The 18,239-nt window shown below is 48.2% G+C and overlaps 2 protein-coding genes across 3 annotated transcripts in view; one reads left to right on the plus strand and one right to left on the minus strand.

Annotated features, from left to right (window-relative positions):
- The window catches only part of Tmtc1 (Transmembrane O-mannosyltransferase targeting cadherins 1), a 48,813-nt gene that overhangs the window by 7,857 nt on the left and 22,717 nt on the right, over positions 1 to 18,239 (minus strand). For both annotated transcript variants that reach the window (XM_001355955.4, XM_015181136.2), the window contains exons 2-3: positions 6,711 to 6,809; positions 697 to 1,228 (exon numbers count right to left, since the gene is read on the minus strand). In XM_001355955.4, the coding sequence (XP_001355991.4) occupies positions 697 to 1,228; positions 6,711 to 6,809 (631 nt within the window). The remainder of the gene's footprint in view (positions 1 to 696; positions 1,229 to 6,710; positions 6,810 to 18,239) is intronic.
- On the plus strand, positions 15,921 to 16,970 carry LOC4816726 (TATA box-binding protein-like protein 2). Its single transcript, XM_001355954.4, has 2 exons — positions 15,921 to 16,173; positions 16,237 to 16,970. The coding sequence occupies exons 1-2, from the start codon at positions 16,070 to 16,072 to the stop codon at positions 16,853 to 16,855; spliced, it is 723 nt and encodes a 240-aa protein (XP_001355990.3). The 5' UTR covers positions 15,921 to 16,069; the 3' UTR covers positions 16,856 to 16,970.

Raw genomic sequence — 18,239 nt, forward strand, 5'->3', positions numbered from 1 at the left:
AAGGAGGTTTGAGAAATTAGCAACAGGGAAAGCAGTTAGGAGTAATTGATAGCGTTCTAGTCGGCACAGAAGTTGTGTTGGGTCAAGGTTGGATCAGAAAGTGAGAAAGGGTTGGAGATACTGGGAACGGAGCTTAAATATCAGTTGTGTTAAGTGTATGTCGGCTCCCGACATAATTTTCAGTGTATTTTGGTCTGTTTGCTGTCCAACAATTCACTTCGAGATTGTCCGCAGTGAGATCTTCCGTTGCCTGCTTTACGATTCACCGTTTGTTATTGTCCACTGCCTGTCCGATTGCTGTGCATGCTTATTCTCGTTCACTGCTGTGTAGGTGGAAGGGAGAGAGTGCGTAGCGAGAGAGGCAACTCGCTCAGAGAGGATCAAAAGCGACAAGAAGAAGAGAGCGCGCGTTGAGCGTGTTCCTTTGCGGCAATGCGTGTGGGTTAGATTGAGAAAGAGCGACATGGTAATTGCGTCGCAGAAAAGAGAGATGGCGTGACTCAGAGAGTGTGGCGAAAAAATGAGTCGGGAGAGCGCTGAATGAGTGATTTCGCTATTTGTCGTGCTGCAATGGAAACAGATCCGGGATTCTAATAGAAACCCTACATGTATAGCCTTCAAAGGATTGCAATTAAACATACATAAACCTAGCCCGACGACTAATGGGTACAACTGAGATGAAAGTAGGGGACTCACCTTATCGGACTGTTCCAGGCCCCGCAGCACGTCGCAGAGTCCGCAGAGCAGGACGGCCGTGATGGCCGTCTCCTTGCAGAGCAGCGCGGCCAGAGCGAGCAGGAGGGTGAGGGCCAGGGAGCTCCACTCCCGGCTCCGCATGTGCCGCTGATAGGTCAGGTACGTGAGCAGATAACAGACACAGGCCGCCAGATCGGCACGCCCGACCAGGCCGGCCACAGCCTCCGTGTGCGCGGGATGGGCGGCGAAGAGTGCGCCAGCGGCCAGGACTCCGGCCCGGGTGGGGAGCAGGGTACGCCCCACCAGCACCACCAGCCATGTTGCCAGGCAGTGGAGCAGCACGTTGATCACGTGGTAGCCAGTGGCCGCCAGGCCACCCGCCAGGAAGTTCAGACGGAAGCTCAGCACGCACAACGGGCGCCAGGAGCCGTGGGAGCCGCTGTCCGCCAGCGGAGTGCCCCAATAATCGTTCTTCCAAATCCCCGCCAATGTTCGCGCTCCTGTCACGTCTCCGTTGGCCAAGATGGCACGCCTGCAAGGAGACACAAAGTGGGAGAGACAGATATAGAGACAGATATTCAGATGTAGGGCGAAGTGATGGGGGAGGGAAAGGCTCACATTACTCTCGAGTCGGGGAGTCGTCTCGACAACAACAACCTGTGGCACACCTGTCCTATTAATTAAAATGATTAATTGTCCGGCCTGGCCCAGAGCGAAATGAAGTCTGACGCTTCCCCCCCCCGACCAGTGTCTTTCCCTATCCCAACTTAACCCCACTCGACTCCATTCGCCTCCACTCTACTGGTACATGAATCTGGAGCGCCTCGAACTGTGTCTGTGCGCCTTGTGGGCTCTTTGTTATCCTTTTACTTACAAGGACACAGAGATTGATCAGGAGCATATCGGTTGGGCTACGGGCTATGCCCCCACTGATGAGATGCTGGTTCAAATGATTAAATCGATCCATTCTAACCAGATCTATCATGATTATACGACTCCATGAAGCATCTGTACCTAGAGGGTATCCTCAGCCCTAGCATTTGCATACCCTGTCTGGTGTATTGTCCTTTTGTTTTGCCACTCGGCATAAATATTGTTAAAGTGCCAAGCGACAGTTGACTCGACTTCTCCTCCTTTTGCAGCCCCACTGCTCCTTATCCTTATCCTCCAGCTCCAGCTCTAGCTCCTGCTCCAGCTCCTGGTCCTCCTCCAGCTCCTGCTCCGCCCCTACTATGCAGTTGCGGCTTGATTAATTGCCGATTTGTTGGCGTATTTTGTGCCGTTGTTATAGAACAACGCGCACACACACACACAGACCTCGTGTACACACACACCCTCATTGTCATTGTGTTGTCGGGGGGTGCCTGGTAATTGCCTCACCGTTGTAGCGCTCCTTGTTGTTCTAATCGATTTGCCCGGCACACTGGCTCTGGGTCAGGTGGACGTCCGTACGTACTCGTATAATCAGGGTTAGTTTGTTATCGGTGTTGTTCTTGTTGTTCGTGCTTGTGCGATTGCTGCACAGTTTGTGAAAATTTATAGTGGGCTTGCAATAATACCTTGGCCATTTTATGCATAATTAGTTTTTAGATGTTCCAGTAAATGTCATTAATTAACTTTCAAACTTTGCCCAGAAGCCGGAGGGCGACACGAAGGGAGCTGGCAGGGGGGAATGCATCAATATATCCATCAATGTCCACTGGGAAGAGTGTTTAGGCACATTCGATTGGCATGGCCTCGTTTCTGGATACCAGATAGATCCCAGATTCTACAGAGATATGGCGGAGAAATCCTGGAGAATGTTTTCGGGGATTGTCCCACCATCGAAGAGGCTTAGAGCTTGGCTTAGGCGGAGGGCAGTAGACCAAACCGTACCTAAAACAAAGTCCGGCGTAATTTTAAAAGTAACTTTCTCCTTCCTACTTCCGGAATACAATAGATACCGCAAATATTGTTCTAACTCAATGTTTGATTCCTTAATTCCTAAAACATTACAAATATTGTAATACATACGAGCACATCAGAGCGTTTAATTGTGTTTTAATTCACTTATGTATTTAAATAGATTTATCTTCTATTGGCATATTCCGGTGTTTGCGGATTCCGCTCACTTTAATCCGGATTGCAAGCAAATTACAATTTTTACCTTTTTATTTATTATCTAAATTGAAAATTTAATTTACTTTCGTTAAATACGGATGGTATTTGCACAGATATTTACTTTATGCTTGAGCCGGCCTCGAGGTGTAGTTTTAGGGGTTTTTGGGTACACAAAAGTTCAAAGGTTAAGCAAACACATACGCATCCGCTGAGGCCCGGGGCCAAATGGGCGGATTGGGTGGCGGGTCTTGGGAAAACTCCAAAGAAAAGTCATGTGCAAACACATAAGTTTGAAAGCATTTTGAATAAAAATTCGGTTTTCAATTTAATATTTTATTTCCTATTCGTATTCGAACGCTCTGCTCGGCTCTGCTCTGCTCTGCTCTGGAATGGAATGGGTGACCGGAAATATGAATTGTGGCAAGGTTTAGTTCATTGGTGTGCGTGTCTGTGTCTGTATCTGTGTTTGTGTGCAACGCTTTCAATGCTTGAATATGGTAATAAAAAGGATTTGAAGAGGAGTGGGTGGTGCCGCAAATTGGGTTAACAAATTCGCCGGAGAGACGTGCCCAACTATGAGGCAAAGTTATTGGTCCTGGACTGAGACTCGTGGCTGGGGCGTGGGTCCGGGTCCGGGTCTGGGTTTGGACGTGGGTGCACACTCATCTACACTTCAATTCCAATTGGCATTCCGAGACCCCCAGCGCCAAGGCAGCCACAAAAATGTCCTCGAGAGCAAACAAATGCTTATCGGGAGAGCACAAAGCAAAAGCACACGACGATGATGAAGGAGCAGCTTATTGAGAAGCCACTCATACCCGTACATATGTGTGGGTGTGGGTGTGGGTGGGGCTGGAGGGCAATGCACCTTCTAGTTTTGTTTAGCTGTAGGCATTTCCCGATTGCCTAACCATACGAGGTATCCGCTTTGGAGGATACCCCTGCCCATGACATTAAAGACTTGTTTCGTCTGTTCTCCAAGGTCTGGTCACATAACCTCCACGATTACTATATACCCTTGTACCGCCATGATTGCCAGGTAGAAAAACATACCGAAAATTGCTGTACGCCTCATTTGCGGGGACGCGCGATGCGAGAGTAACGGGCAAATATTGAAAAGAAATTTCATTGCATACTCATACCTGGAGGCCCCTGCACATGGTGGGGGCTAGATGGGCTTAATATCCGACAGGGCGGAGGGGAGGGGGAGGCCATCCTCAGCGTCAACATTATCGTCATCAGCAGAATTTCCGCAGCTCCCTTTTTTGTGCTTTATCATCGTAACTAGTGAATGAATAGCAATACGAGTGCTCGCAGCAGGGCCAACATCCAAAACGTCAACACCCACCAGCAGCAACAACAACAACAACAGCAACGACAACGAGGACGACAAGAGCAGCGGCACTTTGCCAGGAGCACAGGCGAACAGGAGAGACTGAGCAGCAACAACAATGGCAAGCTTGAAGCAGCTTACAAGTGCGGCATGTAGCTGCCGTTATCGTTCGCTTTTCACTCTCGACTCGAGCCGGAGGGCCCACAGGCAGAGACAGGGCTAGAGGCAAGGACAGAGTCGCCAGCAATCGAGGAGGACAGCCACAACACACTCGGTGTACAGTGGGCTGTGATACCAGCATTTCTAGGCCTAAATGGTACACCAGTTCTTAAGAAAAACTATAAGAATCCTTCAAGGGCCCACTCGCCTCGAACACCACATTCACAGCGAGGAAACAATCAGTTATAGATGGGATTTATGTATTTTTTAAAACTTTTTCTTATAGGCAATACACCAACTCCATTAACAGACAAGAAGTGTAATTTTTGTTGGGGCTGTGGCTCACTGTTGGACCGACCTACAGGCGCACACACACACATGACAAACAGGACTGTGGTTGGCTTTTGTTGAAGACAATATATCATAGCATCAGTAGCCGAACCTGGACACCATTCTTGCCTTCCGCTCTTTAGCTCTGGACCCTCTCCATCTCCTCCCGCACCTTCAGGGCTGCCCACAGCGCGTATACTTGTTTTTGTTGTGGCGGTTGCTGTTTTGCTTATGTAAAGTGTAAATTTTCGATTTTATATAAAAAAGGAGCACAAAATACTGTTACTCTGGGCCCCCCTAGGCATTGGCGGAGTGTGGCTTCCTCCTAGAGCCCCCGCCCATCAAAATTACGTATCCGTAGCGTTGCCGCTGCTGTTGCCGTTTCGGTTGTTGTCGCTGTCCTTTTAATACGGCACATAAATTATTGTAAGACTGGAGATTGGGGGATGTTTGGCAACAACATTTTGTTAGGGCCCTTTTTTTTCCTTTTTTTTTTTGGTATTTTTGAGAACGTAATATATCAAGTGGAAGGTGTGAATCGGATGACCATCATGGGGGAAAGGTATTATGTGTGTACAGCGGTCTTTAATATTTTTAAACAGAGCTCAGCCAGCCAGGGACACACAATACAATGTGTATGGCATTCGTTCAATTACCGAAGAAATACAGCACTTGATCAAAAAGTTGGCAATCGCTTTACGGGCCGGCCATAACTTATTAAAACCTCATATCTCTTTAACAATTGCCAACAACAGAGATTTCCTATTGGCAGGCTCCCCCCATGGTCAGTGCTCTTTTTCCAGCTGATAGGAAACAAATTGAAGGGAATGCTGCCCCGTTTAATAAATCATGTTTTGTCTGCTCCCTGGCTTGACAATAATAACTTGGGCTCTCGTGTGGTCACTGTGGCCGTGTTGTTGCGGGATGACCGCAGAGCACGGTAGCAGGCACATCCAATAGGTAGGCTCTAGCTTTGGGTCTCTGCTGGTCTCTGCTGGCCTCTGGTTACGGGCTTGGGGGGTGTTGGCAACTGCGTGAAAGTGACCGCAGGAGCTTCCGTTCGAGCAAAAACATAAACTCGCACACAACTTTTTGTGCCATGAAGCGAGAGGTTGGGGGATGGGGGACTGGGGACGGGGGACTGGGATGGGGCTGAGTTACATAAGTTGCGTTTATTATTTGTTTGTGTGTGTGTGTGGGCAAGTTTGTGCTTGTTTTCTGGACAGCACAAAATAACGAGCTACAACGAACGCTCCGAGCAGAGCACTTTGTGCATAACTTCCGAGCTCCAGTCGGAGCCCAATCCCAGCCCATCACCGCCTCCCCCTCCCCACCCCTCGACAATTGTTCGCTGGCATTGTAGTTTAACCAGGAGAAGGAGCAGGAGGAGGTCTAGGACCAGGAGTCACTTGTTTTCCAGCACGGTCAGACGGGGCTGACTCCCGGCTAGAGAGAGCTAGACCAGACCAGACCCGACCAGAGCTGTGTGTGTGTGTGTGTGTGCGAGGACTACGAACTGTGGCCAAGTCCTTGGGGAAATTCCTGTCCATTGTACATGACTTTTGATATTTATGGGTAATTTCGTTTGCGTTTGCAGCATTTCAATGCGCCAAGGTGAGAGACGAGACGGGGTGGGGCAAGTAAGACCAATCCCGTTCCGATTCCATTGTGAGCGGAGTGGAACATAAATCAACATTTTGTTTTTTAATTTGCTCCATCGTCCGTCGTCTGATTCTGACAACGGCACAGGGGTTAGAGGCTGCCCCCATCCGTCCCCCACCCCTGCCTCCCCCCCCCCGTGTACACCAATGCAGGGCCCAGCAACTGGTCTGCCTCAAGTTTTACAATTAGGCGGGTCGAGAATTTATTATGGCGATTTTATCAAATAAATGGCGGCACTTGGCGCACAATTAATAATAAACTTTTGTCTTTTTCCTCGCCCCCCCCTATATTTTTTGGGTCCAATCTGGCGACAAAGTGTCGCCTCCGGGGGTCATAGCCAGAACAGGGCAGACCTGACCAAAGTGAAAGCCATTTACCTTCGTCAACGTGCTGACATATGGAATTTTTAATTCGCTTGAATTTTTCTCACCTGTCATCGTAGACAAATCCAGCGTTGAATGTGTTTAGGTACAAAACAAAAGCCAATGCGGAGCAGCCAGCGAGTCCTGCAAAGTCCTGGCCCGCCATGCTGCAAGGAGACAGGGACACAGAGGAAAGGCAGATGTGCATTAATATTAAAGTTAAGTGTCATAAAATATATGCTGAAATTCATTCTCCGACAGCAGGAGCAGCAGGAACAGGAAGAGGAAAACAAAGCACTTAATCCCGGACTCGGGCAGGTATTCTCCTCCGTCCAGATGGGCCTGCGTTCTCTGCGGCATTTCCATTGTGTGTGGCTCCTTCTTTATTTTTTCTCTTGCCTGTCACTGTTTCCCCTTTGGCATGAATTAATTACTTATTTAAAAATGTTGCAAGTCCCTGTGTAATACATTTTAGAGCTAATAAGCTCTTTGGAATATTTAATGGAATATTTTTGGGTATAAGAAATCATATTTCTGCAACTGAAAACTAATCTACACACACAATACACATATGTATATAAGGAAATATATCTGCTGCTATCAATATAAGCAATAAATTTCTCATCTACGAATAATCGTATTCGATTACTAAGATCGTATCACAGGCAATTCCTGTAAACATAAAATTACTATGCATTCTGATGACAAACTATAGCCCCAGGGGCTTCCAATTCCCGACAGTCATCCCCCCCCCCACTCAGGGACCCAAACATTCCACTCCAGCTCGAGCTCGAGCCCCATCCACGGGCGCAATCAGCAATCAAAACTGTTGAATGCAAACAAACCCTAACGCACGTACCTAATGATTATTGCCGCATCGGAGCGGAACGGAATGGCTACGGCCGGACAAATGTCGTCATCATCACTGCCATCATTATCCTCATTCCCATTCGCATTCCCATTCCCATTCCCCTTCCCCTCTCCGTTCCCCTCGTGGCAGTGCTGGTCATCTGGTCTTGCTGCAACCCGTATGTCATGGCATTCTTCGTTTTATATTAGCCGCAGACATGTTGTGTCTGTGCCCCAGGCCACCTACACCTCGTGCATGCCCCTCTCTCTCTCTCTCTCTCCCGCTGTCTTGCCTCTTCGCTCGGTGTTGACGGAAATTAAATGTTACGACGACATTCTGGATCGCTGCGACCCGGTACATGGGAAATGCAATAGTGGAACACAAGCCGTCCGAAATGCACCGGCATCGGCATTCCCATTGTAGTGCTCGCCCGAGGGCGAGCTCCTCTCCTGTTTTCGCAGCGGTCGCCATTGTTGCTCCTGCCACCGATGTTGTCATCATCACCATCAGCGCCATTACGAATAATGAGTGCGGTCGGTGGGTTGTATTGTCGGTCATTGTCGTTGTCAGTTGGTGGACGGGGATGACTGGTCTCTGGCTCTGGCTCTGGCTCTGGCCTGGCCTGGCCTGGTGGCTAGCTGAATCGTCGCCTTGGTCACTGCATGAAAATTGTTATCTCGCACATTGCAGACGATTTCCGGCAGGCATTTTCCCCCTGTCTCTTCGCACACAAGCCGATTTCTCTCCAGCTCCGACTCTGATCCAGATTCCGGTTCTGATTCGGCTGAAGCTCCTGGCACACACAGGGCATTCCAGAGGAGTGACATCGTCGCAGAAATTAAGTTCGCACCGTTTGCAAATGACAATGGCCCCAACAATGGGGCACTGGATTCCCGGGCATTCGCCTCTCAGTGGGTCGCGGATCTCCAGGGGCCACGGGACCTCCGGTCCAGGTGAACTTTTGTCTCCACTTTCGGTTTGCGGTTGTTCTTGTATTCATTTGGCTTTATGTTAATTAAGTGAATTGTTTGGATCACAGGAGCGGACAGGGACATGGGTCTCCGCCGTCGTATAATACGATCCAGCAAGTGAGAATCGCTGCTCGTTGAGTTCTCCACCTAATAGCAGTTGTTGGTTCAATCAAGCGCCTTAAGCCCCAAAACGCAAATTAGCTCACATTCAATAATCTTCTGAACTGGGTCGCTCCCATCCGCCCCCGTTTCTGATGGTCTTTGAGCTATTTTCAGGCACACACGCATCGACACTCGGGCCACACCCTCGAACGCTTCGGCTTTCGCCCCCTCGCCTTCCCAATGACGTTGCTAATGAGCTCTAATAACGATAATGATGGTCGAGCAAATATAGTAAATATAAATATATATAGTTATGCGTATAAGCACGCCCGTATGGAATACGCTTATAGTGGGGGTCCCCCATATATAAATAGCAGTCATTTGCCGGGAATGATAACGGCTCCTGGCCTGCGGGGGGATGCCTGTGATTGGCACTGTAGAAGCTGATGATAGCGATAGTTTCCCGGAATATGCCTCTTAAATATAATGATTTTCCCAAAAATATCAAAGCGGCTTTCGTACGAAAAGGGGCGGGTGGCGGTGTTGACATTAACTCTTGCTTTTTCTTTGGCAAAACCATGTTTTCGATGGTAGTTATACCCCTATATTGTCATATAGCTATAGCCTGTGTATTCTATAAACACATCTCTAAATATACCAACTATTTGCAGAGTACCTTTAAGTTTTATGAGTAAAATGGGGCTCCACAAAGGAGTAAGTACAAAATCGAGAACCCTTCACGTGGTTTTATCATATAAATACCTACAAAGGAAAGCTGCAGTACTTCTATCTATGTATTTATGTTAATTATACCCGATACTCAAAATGAGTATTGGGGTATATTAGATTTGTGGTGAAAGTGGATGTGTGTAACGTCCAGAAGGAATCGTTTCCGACCCCATAAATTATATATATTCTTGTTCAGCATCAATAGCCGAGTCGATTGAGCCCTGTGAAAATCTGTGGCATCCACAATTTCGACGATACGAGAAAACTAAAACCGCAGAATCGTAGAAGATGACTAGACTTGACTCGACTTGACTTGACTAAATGACTCTTCTAGAGTGCAACATCTCAACCAGATCGTATAATTATTATAGCCAGAATCAAGACAACAATTTCATTCTTTCTCGCTGTGTCTCTCTCTAACACACAGGTTTCATGGTCGGTTTTGCCAATTGCAAAATATGAGTTCAAGGATCTCAGAACCTATAAGAGCCAGAGCAACCAAATTTGGTATCCACACTCCTGTGATATGTATGTGTTTATGCTAATTTCGGTCTATTTTCGAAATAATTTCATTCAAAACCTATTCATTGATGGTTGTATCCGTTGTTGTTGACTTCCATAAACTCTATAAATACAACTCCATTCAAATTTGTGTGTTCTTCCCATCCATAAATGTAAATCCTTCGACTCCTTAAATACATCCCCAGAATCCCTTAATTCCCTCTCGATAGCTTTAAGTAAGCTCTTTAATTAAATTTATTGATTTTTGTATTTTAAGCTTTGGGTTTTTTCGTGCCTTTGAAGCCGCCTGAAGGGTGGGGTGGGCTGGTGCTGCTCCCCAGCCCTCCCCCCAGTCCCTGGCTCTTCTTTCGAAAGTTCTGCGAGACGCCGTCAGGTGCTTGGCGAAAGTTGGGCATAAAAGGGACAGACATTACCTCCTCCAGCAGTGCAATTAATTTCGATTGTCGAAAAGAAAGCGCGACGAGGGCAGGCGGGGGGGAGGGGAGGGGAGTGGTGTGGAGAGTGTATATTAATCAAATGGCGCCGGGCTAGAGGGGGTGAGGCCCCCCCCCCCCCCCCCCCCTAGACCTGTCTTGTCTGCTGACATGAAGAGGCCTCCAGCCCCCCTCGTCAGCGGGCGTCGGGAATTCCTTGGCCACCCAGACGTGGGCCATATGTCCTTGCTTATTGGCAGTGTTTGTATTTGTGGGATGTGAGGGTCGTATCTGGGTGTCTTCTGAATGCCACGACGCACTCGAAAAGTCAAAGGAAAATTAGTAGCTGGAGCTGCTTTTCCCTTCTTCCCTTTTGCATTTATCTGTGCAAATATTTATTTTCAATTTCGCATGCAAATGTCGCAGCGCAGACTTTATCCATTAATCAGAGCTGCAGCCGGCAAGGACGCGGCAAGGGTGGGGATCCCCACCGCCACGAGACAAGAGAAAAAAGCAAAAAAATAATTAGGTTGTCATGTTTACGACGCGCCGCGGCGCTGAAATTAGCTGGCAGTATCGGAATCGCACATCTTTGATCTCCGGGCAAAGGCGAAAATTTCCATGACTTTTCACTTTTTCAGCCATTTCTTTTCCTCCTTCTCCCTCTCCCTCTCCCGGTGCTTTTTTGCTCGTTATGAAATCAACTTAAGAGCAGGTTGACCTCATTCCCGTCGGAGGCGGCGGCAGGGGCGGCGGCGGCGGCTGGGCACAGACGGAAATTGCAGCAAATACACGGAGAAGCGCAGCGCACCTTAAACCGGAAGAGGAAACATTATTCCCAAAATGTCAAAAAACATAACAGAAACCCATTAGACACACTTTTGTTTCTGGGTCAACGTCGTCGTCGTCGTCGTCATCGTCATCGTCCTCGCTACCAGCCAGACGGGGGAGCCCCCCCCCCGCCAACAGGGCCGCCCCCCGCCAGTCCAGTTCCAACTTCCAAAAGTGAAAGCACAAAAACGCAAAAGTCAAAATTGTCTGAACGGGGCAAGAACCAGAGGCAAGAAGAGGAGCGAGAGCCAGGGACAGGGACGGAGACAGAGACAGAGACAGCGACAGGAAAGGACACCCAGCAGAAAGCTGAAACAAAACGACGTGGGAGGTTGACAGGAATCCAGCGGACCCGCCACTGACCACGCCACTCTGGGGCAGGATCCTCACGGAGCAGAATTGGGGGGAGCAGAGGGTCGGGTCGGACGGAAATCAAGTTGTGTCAACAGCTTAAAAGCCAAAATGTAATAAGCCAGGGAAATGTAATGTAATAAAATATCAAATATAAAATGGCACTGGACCTGGCGGGGCACCATTTGTTGCCATTAAAGTTTTACTTTGAAATTGGAAGCGGAGCTCCGTCCGACCAGTGGAGCAGAGCATAGAGAGCGGAAGGGGGTCCACCCGAGGTGGACGTGAACGTGACGGTGTTGGAATACACTGCCCGGAGGAGTCACGATTGTGATTTGACATGTTTTTTAGTGGGAAATTCCAGGGATAGGTGCTCCTTAAACGTACGGGCTTTCAACCTTTCCATTGGTTTCGTTTAAAAACTATTTTGTTTATTTAAAATGGCAATAATTATACGCATAAAATGGGAAGGAATGCCAGTCGCTAGTTGCAAGGGCGACACCCAAGTAAAAGTGCCCGGAATTCTGTGTTGCTTCGAAATATGTAATATTTTATTATTGTCGCCCCGAACAGTATGTGTATGCATCAGTGTATTTCAGCGCTATGCAACTTCCCTTCCATTCCATTCCATTCGCATGCAACCCACCATTCCACCATTCCACCATTTTTATGCCCATTTCGGAGGATGTCTCTAGTTCTGGAACAGTTCCAAGCTTCTTTCTGACTTCTTGGTGTCTGTTGCGAGTGCCAAAAAATGCTCTAAATTCTTCTTACATGCGATTTGAATGAGCACAAACGGATATCACACTGTTTCTCCTTCTCTGAGGACGAGTACGAGTATTTTAAAACACTCAAAAGCTATTCAACTCGGTAGAAGATTATTTCAGCAGAAGTTTCGGGTTTTTTTTTTTTTGGCCAAGAGTCTGCGGTTCCGAGTGAATTTGGATGGCTTTGGATTATGTTCGGGCCTGGCCGGAGATATTTCCTTTGAAATGTTTGATATCCCCACATAATTGAGTTCACAAACGAAACTCCAGGGGACATTGAACCAACCAGCGAACAAGTGATTGTAAACTTTGCCCCGCCAGGAAGCAGGAACCAGGAACCGGGAACCAGGAACCGGGAACCAGGCACCAGGTTTTTATTTGTATTACTCGTATTTCCCTGTGTGCGAGTGTTTGATGGTGTTTTTTGTGTATAGTTGTGCCGCAAATAAAGAGTTCAATCAACCCTTTGAAAGTTGGGAGCTGGGATTAACAAAAAAGTTGTGTTCTGCTCGGCCACTCAGACTTTTTAATGGCCGACCATTGAATGTTCCGCCCAAAAATTGAACCAAAGGAAGAGGAGGTCCCTGGAATGGTGGGCAGAGTTGGGGCCATTCGTGTTGGCGTTAATTTTATGTCTTGCAGCATGTTGCACGCAATGTAAATGCTAATTAAGACCGGGAAACATAACGTATCTGAGGGGTTCTCTATCTCTCCAGTATTTGTATCTTAATTGCGTAAACCAAGCGTTTGATTAGTATTTGCACAGCAATTGACATTAAATAGTTGAATCAATAAAAAATTAAAACGGAAACACCCCCCACACCCCCCCACCCCCACAACGGGGGCAATCAAGTGCGAGTTTCGGCAAATATTTAATGTGATTGGGTTGGAGTCCTTTGTTTTAGCCTCCCCCGCCGCCTCTCCCAGGCCTAATGACTAACTAAACAAGACGTTGTCGTTGTCGCTGTCGTCGTCGTTGGTTCTGCCGCTCCAATATTACACCAACAATATTATTATTAGCACAAACAGAAACGGTCATTGGCCTGCCCCCAATTGAAGAAGTCAAGAAACCTCAATTAGGCTGTCAATCAACACATCGCATCGCTTCGCATCGAGACTCCGCTCGGAGCCGTCTACATTCCGCGAAATAATAGAGCTATTGATTTTCTACCCCATTCCGACGGCCTATAATGACTCTCGTGGGCGTGTGCTGACAGGCCCCTGGCAGTCCTTGATCGTCTAATTAGCTGGTCGCCTTGGGTCCCGGATTGCCCCTAATTTTCCCGCTCCCTGGGCTGTGCGCAGTGCGCTGTGCAGGCAGGCAAATTCCAAGAAAAAAGAGCAGCAGAATAAAGCAAATATTAATACAGTTTAAGGGGAACAGTAGGTTCTCCCACCTACTGTAGGCTAAAGAAGAGTGTATTCCACCTTCGGTTCTCCAAGCCCCAAAGAAATTTATTGAAAGCCCAGCTTGCAAATGATATGCTCCCCCTTTAATAGGGTTTATATTCTTTATCGGCGAAATAAAAAACAAAGCAAACAAGCGTCTGATATCGAGTATCGGATCATCCATTTGTTTTTGCCTACTAATTGCTTAAAGAGGGGAAGCTGCTGGCTTCAGTGTGCCTTGACTGCCCGCAAAGTGAACTTGGAGCCGATCTGCGGGTGAGTGGAGGAAGGGTCTATTCCCCATTTGATATATGAGTGCAAGTGCAGGACTGTCAAATCGAAGCCTTTGTTGTTCGATTTAATTATCGGTTGTGGCAAGCTCTCCCTCCCCCTCCCTGTCCCACTCTCTGTCTCTGTCTGTCTTTTCCTGGCAGACAGCAGGATAAATCTTGGCAGGCTTGAGGGCAGTCAGCCTTGTGGCCGGTGGCAGGGCTGTAACAAAAAACCAATAATGAAAGTGGAGTTGCACGCTGGTCGTTGCAGCTTCCAGCCCCCAGGCCACCACAGAGGACGCGGGGGTGGGGGTGGGGCGACCCCCTCATATCGATTAGCGTCTATAACGGGTCTCACACACTCACTGCACGAGTGTGTGTGTGTGTGTATCTGTTGGATAGGTAGTAAAACTGTTGCAGATACGAGTAGAGCACACTCTTGCCCCATCCATGTGGAGAGCAGAGCAAATGACGCTGCAAATGAAAGCAGGAAACGTTGCCGCATTCTCATTCATTTTACACACAAAAGCCATTAACCGCTTTGATTCCATTGTTTTGTTTGTCATCATCAGGATCAGGAACACTTGCAATCCCCTCCCTTCGGTCCCCGTTCCAGTCCCACTTCCAATCCATTTTCGCCGAACAACCGGGTGGCACGGGCACGGGCACGGGGGTCAAGGGTCATTACAGGACAAGGGTATGAGCTGAAGTCAAGGCTGTGATTTACACGATTTGCCATTTGGTTTCGGCATCATAGAGCCTGTCACTAAATGCGAGGGACGTTCCAGGAGTTCGTTCCATCTAGAGACTGTCGTAATATATGCTATATAACGGTTTAATAAATGACACAAGCATCCGGTTCGATTCAGAGTAAGAGTCTTGATCCTACATCGTTTTCCTTTCTATTACACCTATGCCTCTGTTGTGCATCGCGCACTTTCGCCCATTTGCCTTTGTTGTCCCTCTTGCGCCCCAATATTATTATTATTGAAAGACTTTTGCTGAGCTGGGGGTTTTATAAAGTGCTTGCGGCAGGCCCTGCTTCCGTTTGTTCCGTCAACGGACCCGGGACTAAGGACTGAGACCGTCTCCGTCCGTCTCCGTCCGTCCAGTGGATGGCAAAAAACGACTCTTGCGGAAAAATCAACATTGCACAAAAGTTTTCAACGCTCTTCGTACCGCCAATCTCGTACACCTCTCCATGGCCCATCACTTCCTTTTCCGCCCGCCATCGCCGCCACATCTATCGCATCTAACGGCACCCACCGCCCCTCCACCATCGGCCCCACCGTCATCGTTCATTTTGCTCCCTTTGCATTGCTTTTTTGTTTTGGCTTAGCGCTGATGATGTATGCACTTTGAAAAGAGTTGAGCAAAGTGGTTTTTCGGGTTTGATGAGCTAACGTCAAGTCCCATACCCCCCCAATACCCCCCATACCCACTCCTCCCCCTCCTGCTCCTCTACACATTCACCAAATCCATCTGAGAAATATGAGTGTTCCGTTCGATGGAGCCGTGAGCGAGTGTGGGTGTGTTTGAATGGCGCTGCCGCACAAAGTTATTAATGGACTTCAATGGGGTTTCAATTATGCAATCTCTGCGATTTGAATGTGAGTGATATTTCGATTGTTTGTCTGCCCGGGAAGCATTCATTCAAGTGCTCCAAATTGCGATGCGATGCCCAAATGCATTGTTTGAATTTAATCAAAGCGTCAATCGGTTCAATGTGCATCCACTGGGGCCTCTCAAAGTACTAGTCCAGCGGAAATTTCATCTTTAATTAATTTAATTTGAATTTCTAACATTTTTCGAAGCTAAAAATATCAATTTAGCGACAAAGAAAACAACGAATGGCCGCTAAAATGTATTGTGATTTAATTAATATAAAATGAAAGCTTATTCCGAAAATAACCTGCTTATAGAATGGTAATTTAATCAAAAAATGGTCAAAAGAGGCTCGAGCTAGTCGGTGACTCTACCAAGTGCCACTCAGTGACTGAACAACTGTCACCGTTCTTGTCACGGAACAGCTGTTCCATTTTCTCACAGCGCGGCTCAGTCTGAGTAAATTTTCGGCTTTTCACAACACTGAAACGTAAACTTTTTATTGAGTTGAAAAGTATTGTCAAATCGCTTTAATTTGTTAAATTCTGGGCGAAGCAAAAGGATCACGCTCTAGAGGCATTCACTTCTTTTTTCCAGGAAAAAGTACGGCAATAGAACTTTCCCGATGTCCACCAACAAGGAGACTCCGACGGACGACGATGTGGTGAACATATTTAGCAACCTGTCGGTGCTGCCGGATATCGAAAGACATCTCCAGCTGCTGTATCGGTGAGTCGTTCGACATCGCAGGCTTTGTGGATTTGTGTAACCAAAGACCTGCCCTCTCTGCAGACCCTTCACGTGCTTTGTGAACACGAAGTGCGTGTACGACCTCCACGCACTGTTCGAAGTGCTTGGGAACTCTCGGTACGAGCCGGATAAGCACTCGGCCCTGTTCGTCCAACGGGTCTATCCGGTGTGCAACCTGACGATCTACGCCAATGGGAACATCTTCTGCAAGGCCTACAGCCGCGATGGTGCACGAGATGGCCTTTCGAAGTTCGAGGAAATTCTGGAGTTGCTGGGCTACACTCCGGCGTTTTACAATTTCCAGTACAACGTGGTGAACGCCACATTCTGTGTGCCCTTTCCACTGGATCTGGAGTGGCTGAAGTTGGAGTCCTATGCCAACATCATATCCGACAAGAGCCAGCCGTTCCTCTTCCACATAATGCCCAAGACCGGAATCAAGTTCGCCATCTTCCCCACGGGCTTTGTGTACGTCCTGGGCTGCCGGCAGCCCAACGAAACCAATGATGCCATAGCCTTCATCATGCCCATTCTGTATCGCTTCAAGGCGGAGACTAAGCGGTCCCAGCAGGACCTGTCGCTGAGCCTCGGCGACATCAGTTCCAGCCTCCACTGGGAGGGAGAGTTCCAAAAGGAGCAGGATTTCGCAATGACGTGGTAGTCCAAGTCTGCACCCCAGGTGTTGCCTCCTTCTGAGGCATGATTTCTGAATGTATAAACTTTTCATGTACGAGCGTGTCCGTAATAAATGTCGGGCCGTTGCCTGGAGACAAGTACTTGAGGAAAGTTTTATGGCAATTGCGGGTAGGCAGGCAGGCATTCAGAACTCTTGGAGCCATCAAAATTAAGTGGAAGATCGCTCTCGCTCGTCCAATTCCCAAAATGTCAACCAATTCCCGAGAAGTCAGTCGCTGGGCAATCAAAAATCATAGGCCCTGTTGGAAATCGAATGTTTGCTTTGGCGAATCGGGAAAGGGAACGAGAATGTGTCTCCTCGACCTCCGGGCTCCCCAGGCTGATGGAAACTATGACCATTCAGTGTCATAGTTGTGTGCTGGCGTCGTGTGTGTTTTTGGGGACATTGGGAGCCATTTCCTTTTGTCCCTTCCTGTTTCTGAATTTTGGCACATTGGACTTGTGGTGATGAGGCTGGCCACAGGTGTAGCCCTTTGTTTTGGCTGCTCCTCCTGCCTTTTTGGTTGCTTTTTAGTTTATTAAAATGTTATTCTTTCTAGCGTGCATTTTTGTGGAGCGGATTTAACGCTTAAATTAAGAAATATTTTCGCTAGAACAAATTAACCAAAATCTGCTCATTGGAATTCCAGGCACAGAGCTAAAAATGCAAAAAGTAATTAATATTCTTGTGTGTGGCCAGAGCCAGAGCTAGACCAGACTCCATGGATGTCCCTGGACCTCCGCTCCGGTTTCTGCTCCTTCTGTTCGGAGAGGGGGAGGGGGGGGGGGCTGCATTTTCATAATTTCCGCACAACAAAAAACGAGCAGGACGACGACAAAAGCCAAAAGGAACGAAACGGAGCGCAGTAAATTCCAACGCACTGGAATTTATGCAGCAAATATTAACTTACCGCACACACAGATATCCGTACACACCCGTGCACAGGGGCAGTGCTCCACATAAATCCCAGCAAGGGCAAGGAGCAGGGGGTAGGGAGCAGGCAGCAGGGAGCAGGAGCTGGGAGTGCCAGGAGCAGCCAAATGATGCCGCTGCCGCCGCCGCCGCCGCCCAATTTCTGCTTGGCCAGCGAGAACTGACAACAAAACTCATTAGCAAACCCGGCGACCGTGACCGACCGTCGCGAGAAGGCGTGGCCCACCGTTCCGACCCGTCCCGGTCAACCGCAACCAGAGCCAGGACCAGGACCAGCAGCAGGACTAAAAGCCGGGCTCGGACCCATGCAGCCGCAGCCGTAGCCGTGGCCATACTCCGGGGTCTGAAAAACGCAGCATGCACTTCCGTTTGTGAAAAGTTTTCGCTATTTTATTCATATTTTCGCAGGCTGCACTTTATCTCTCTGCGGCGGTCT

This window comes from Drosophila pseudoobscura, chromosome 4 (genome assembly GCF_009870125.1).
Source record: "Drosophila pseudoobscura strain MV-25-SWS-2005 chromosome 4, UCI_Dpse_MV25, whole genome shotgun sequence".
Taxonomy (NCBI): Eukaryota; Metazoa; Arthropoda; class Insecta; order Diptera; family Drosophilidae; genus Drosophila; species Drosophila pseudoobscura.

What these genes read in the sequence shown, in the direction of transcription:
- LOC4816726 (XM_001355954.4), top strand. Translation starts at nt 16,070, where the DNA reads ATGTCCACCAACAAGGAGACTCCGACGGACGACGATGTGGTGAACATA. An exon ending in CATCTCCAGCTGCTGTATCG is followed by an intron (nt 16,174 to 16,236) that starts GTGAGTCGTTCG and finishes CCCTCTCTGCAG; the next exon opens with ACCCTTCACGTGCTTTGTGA.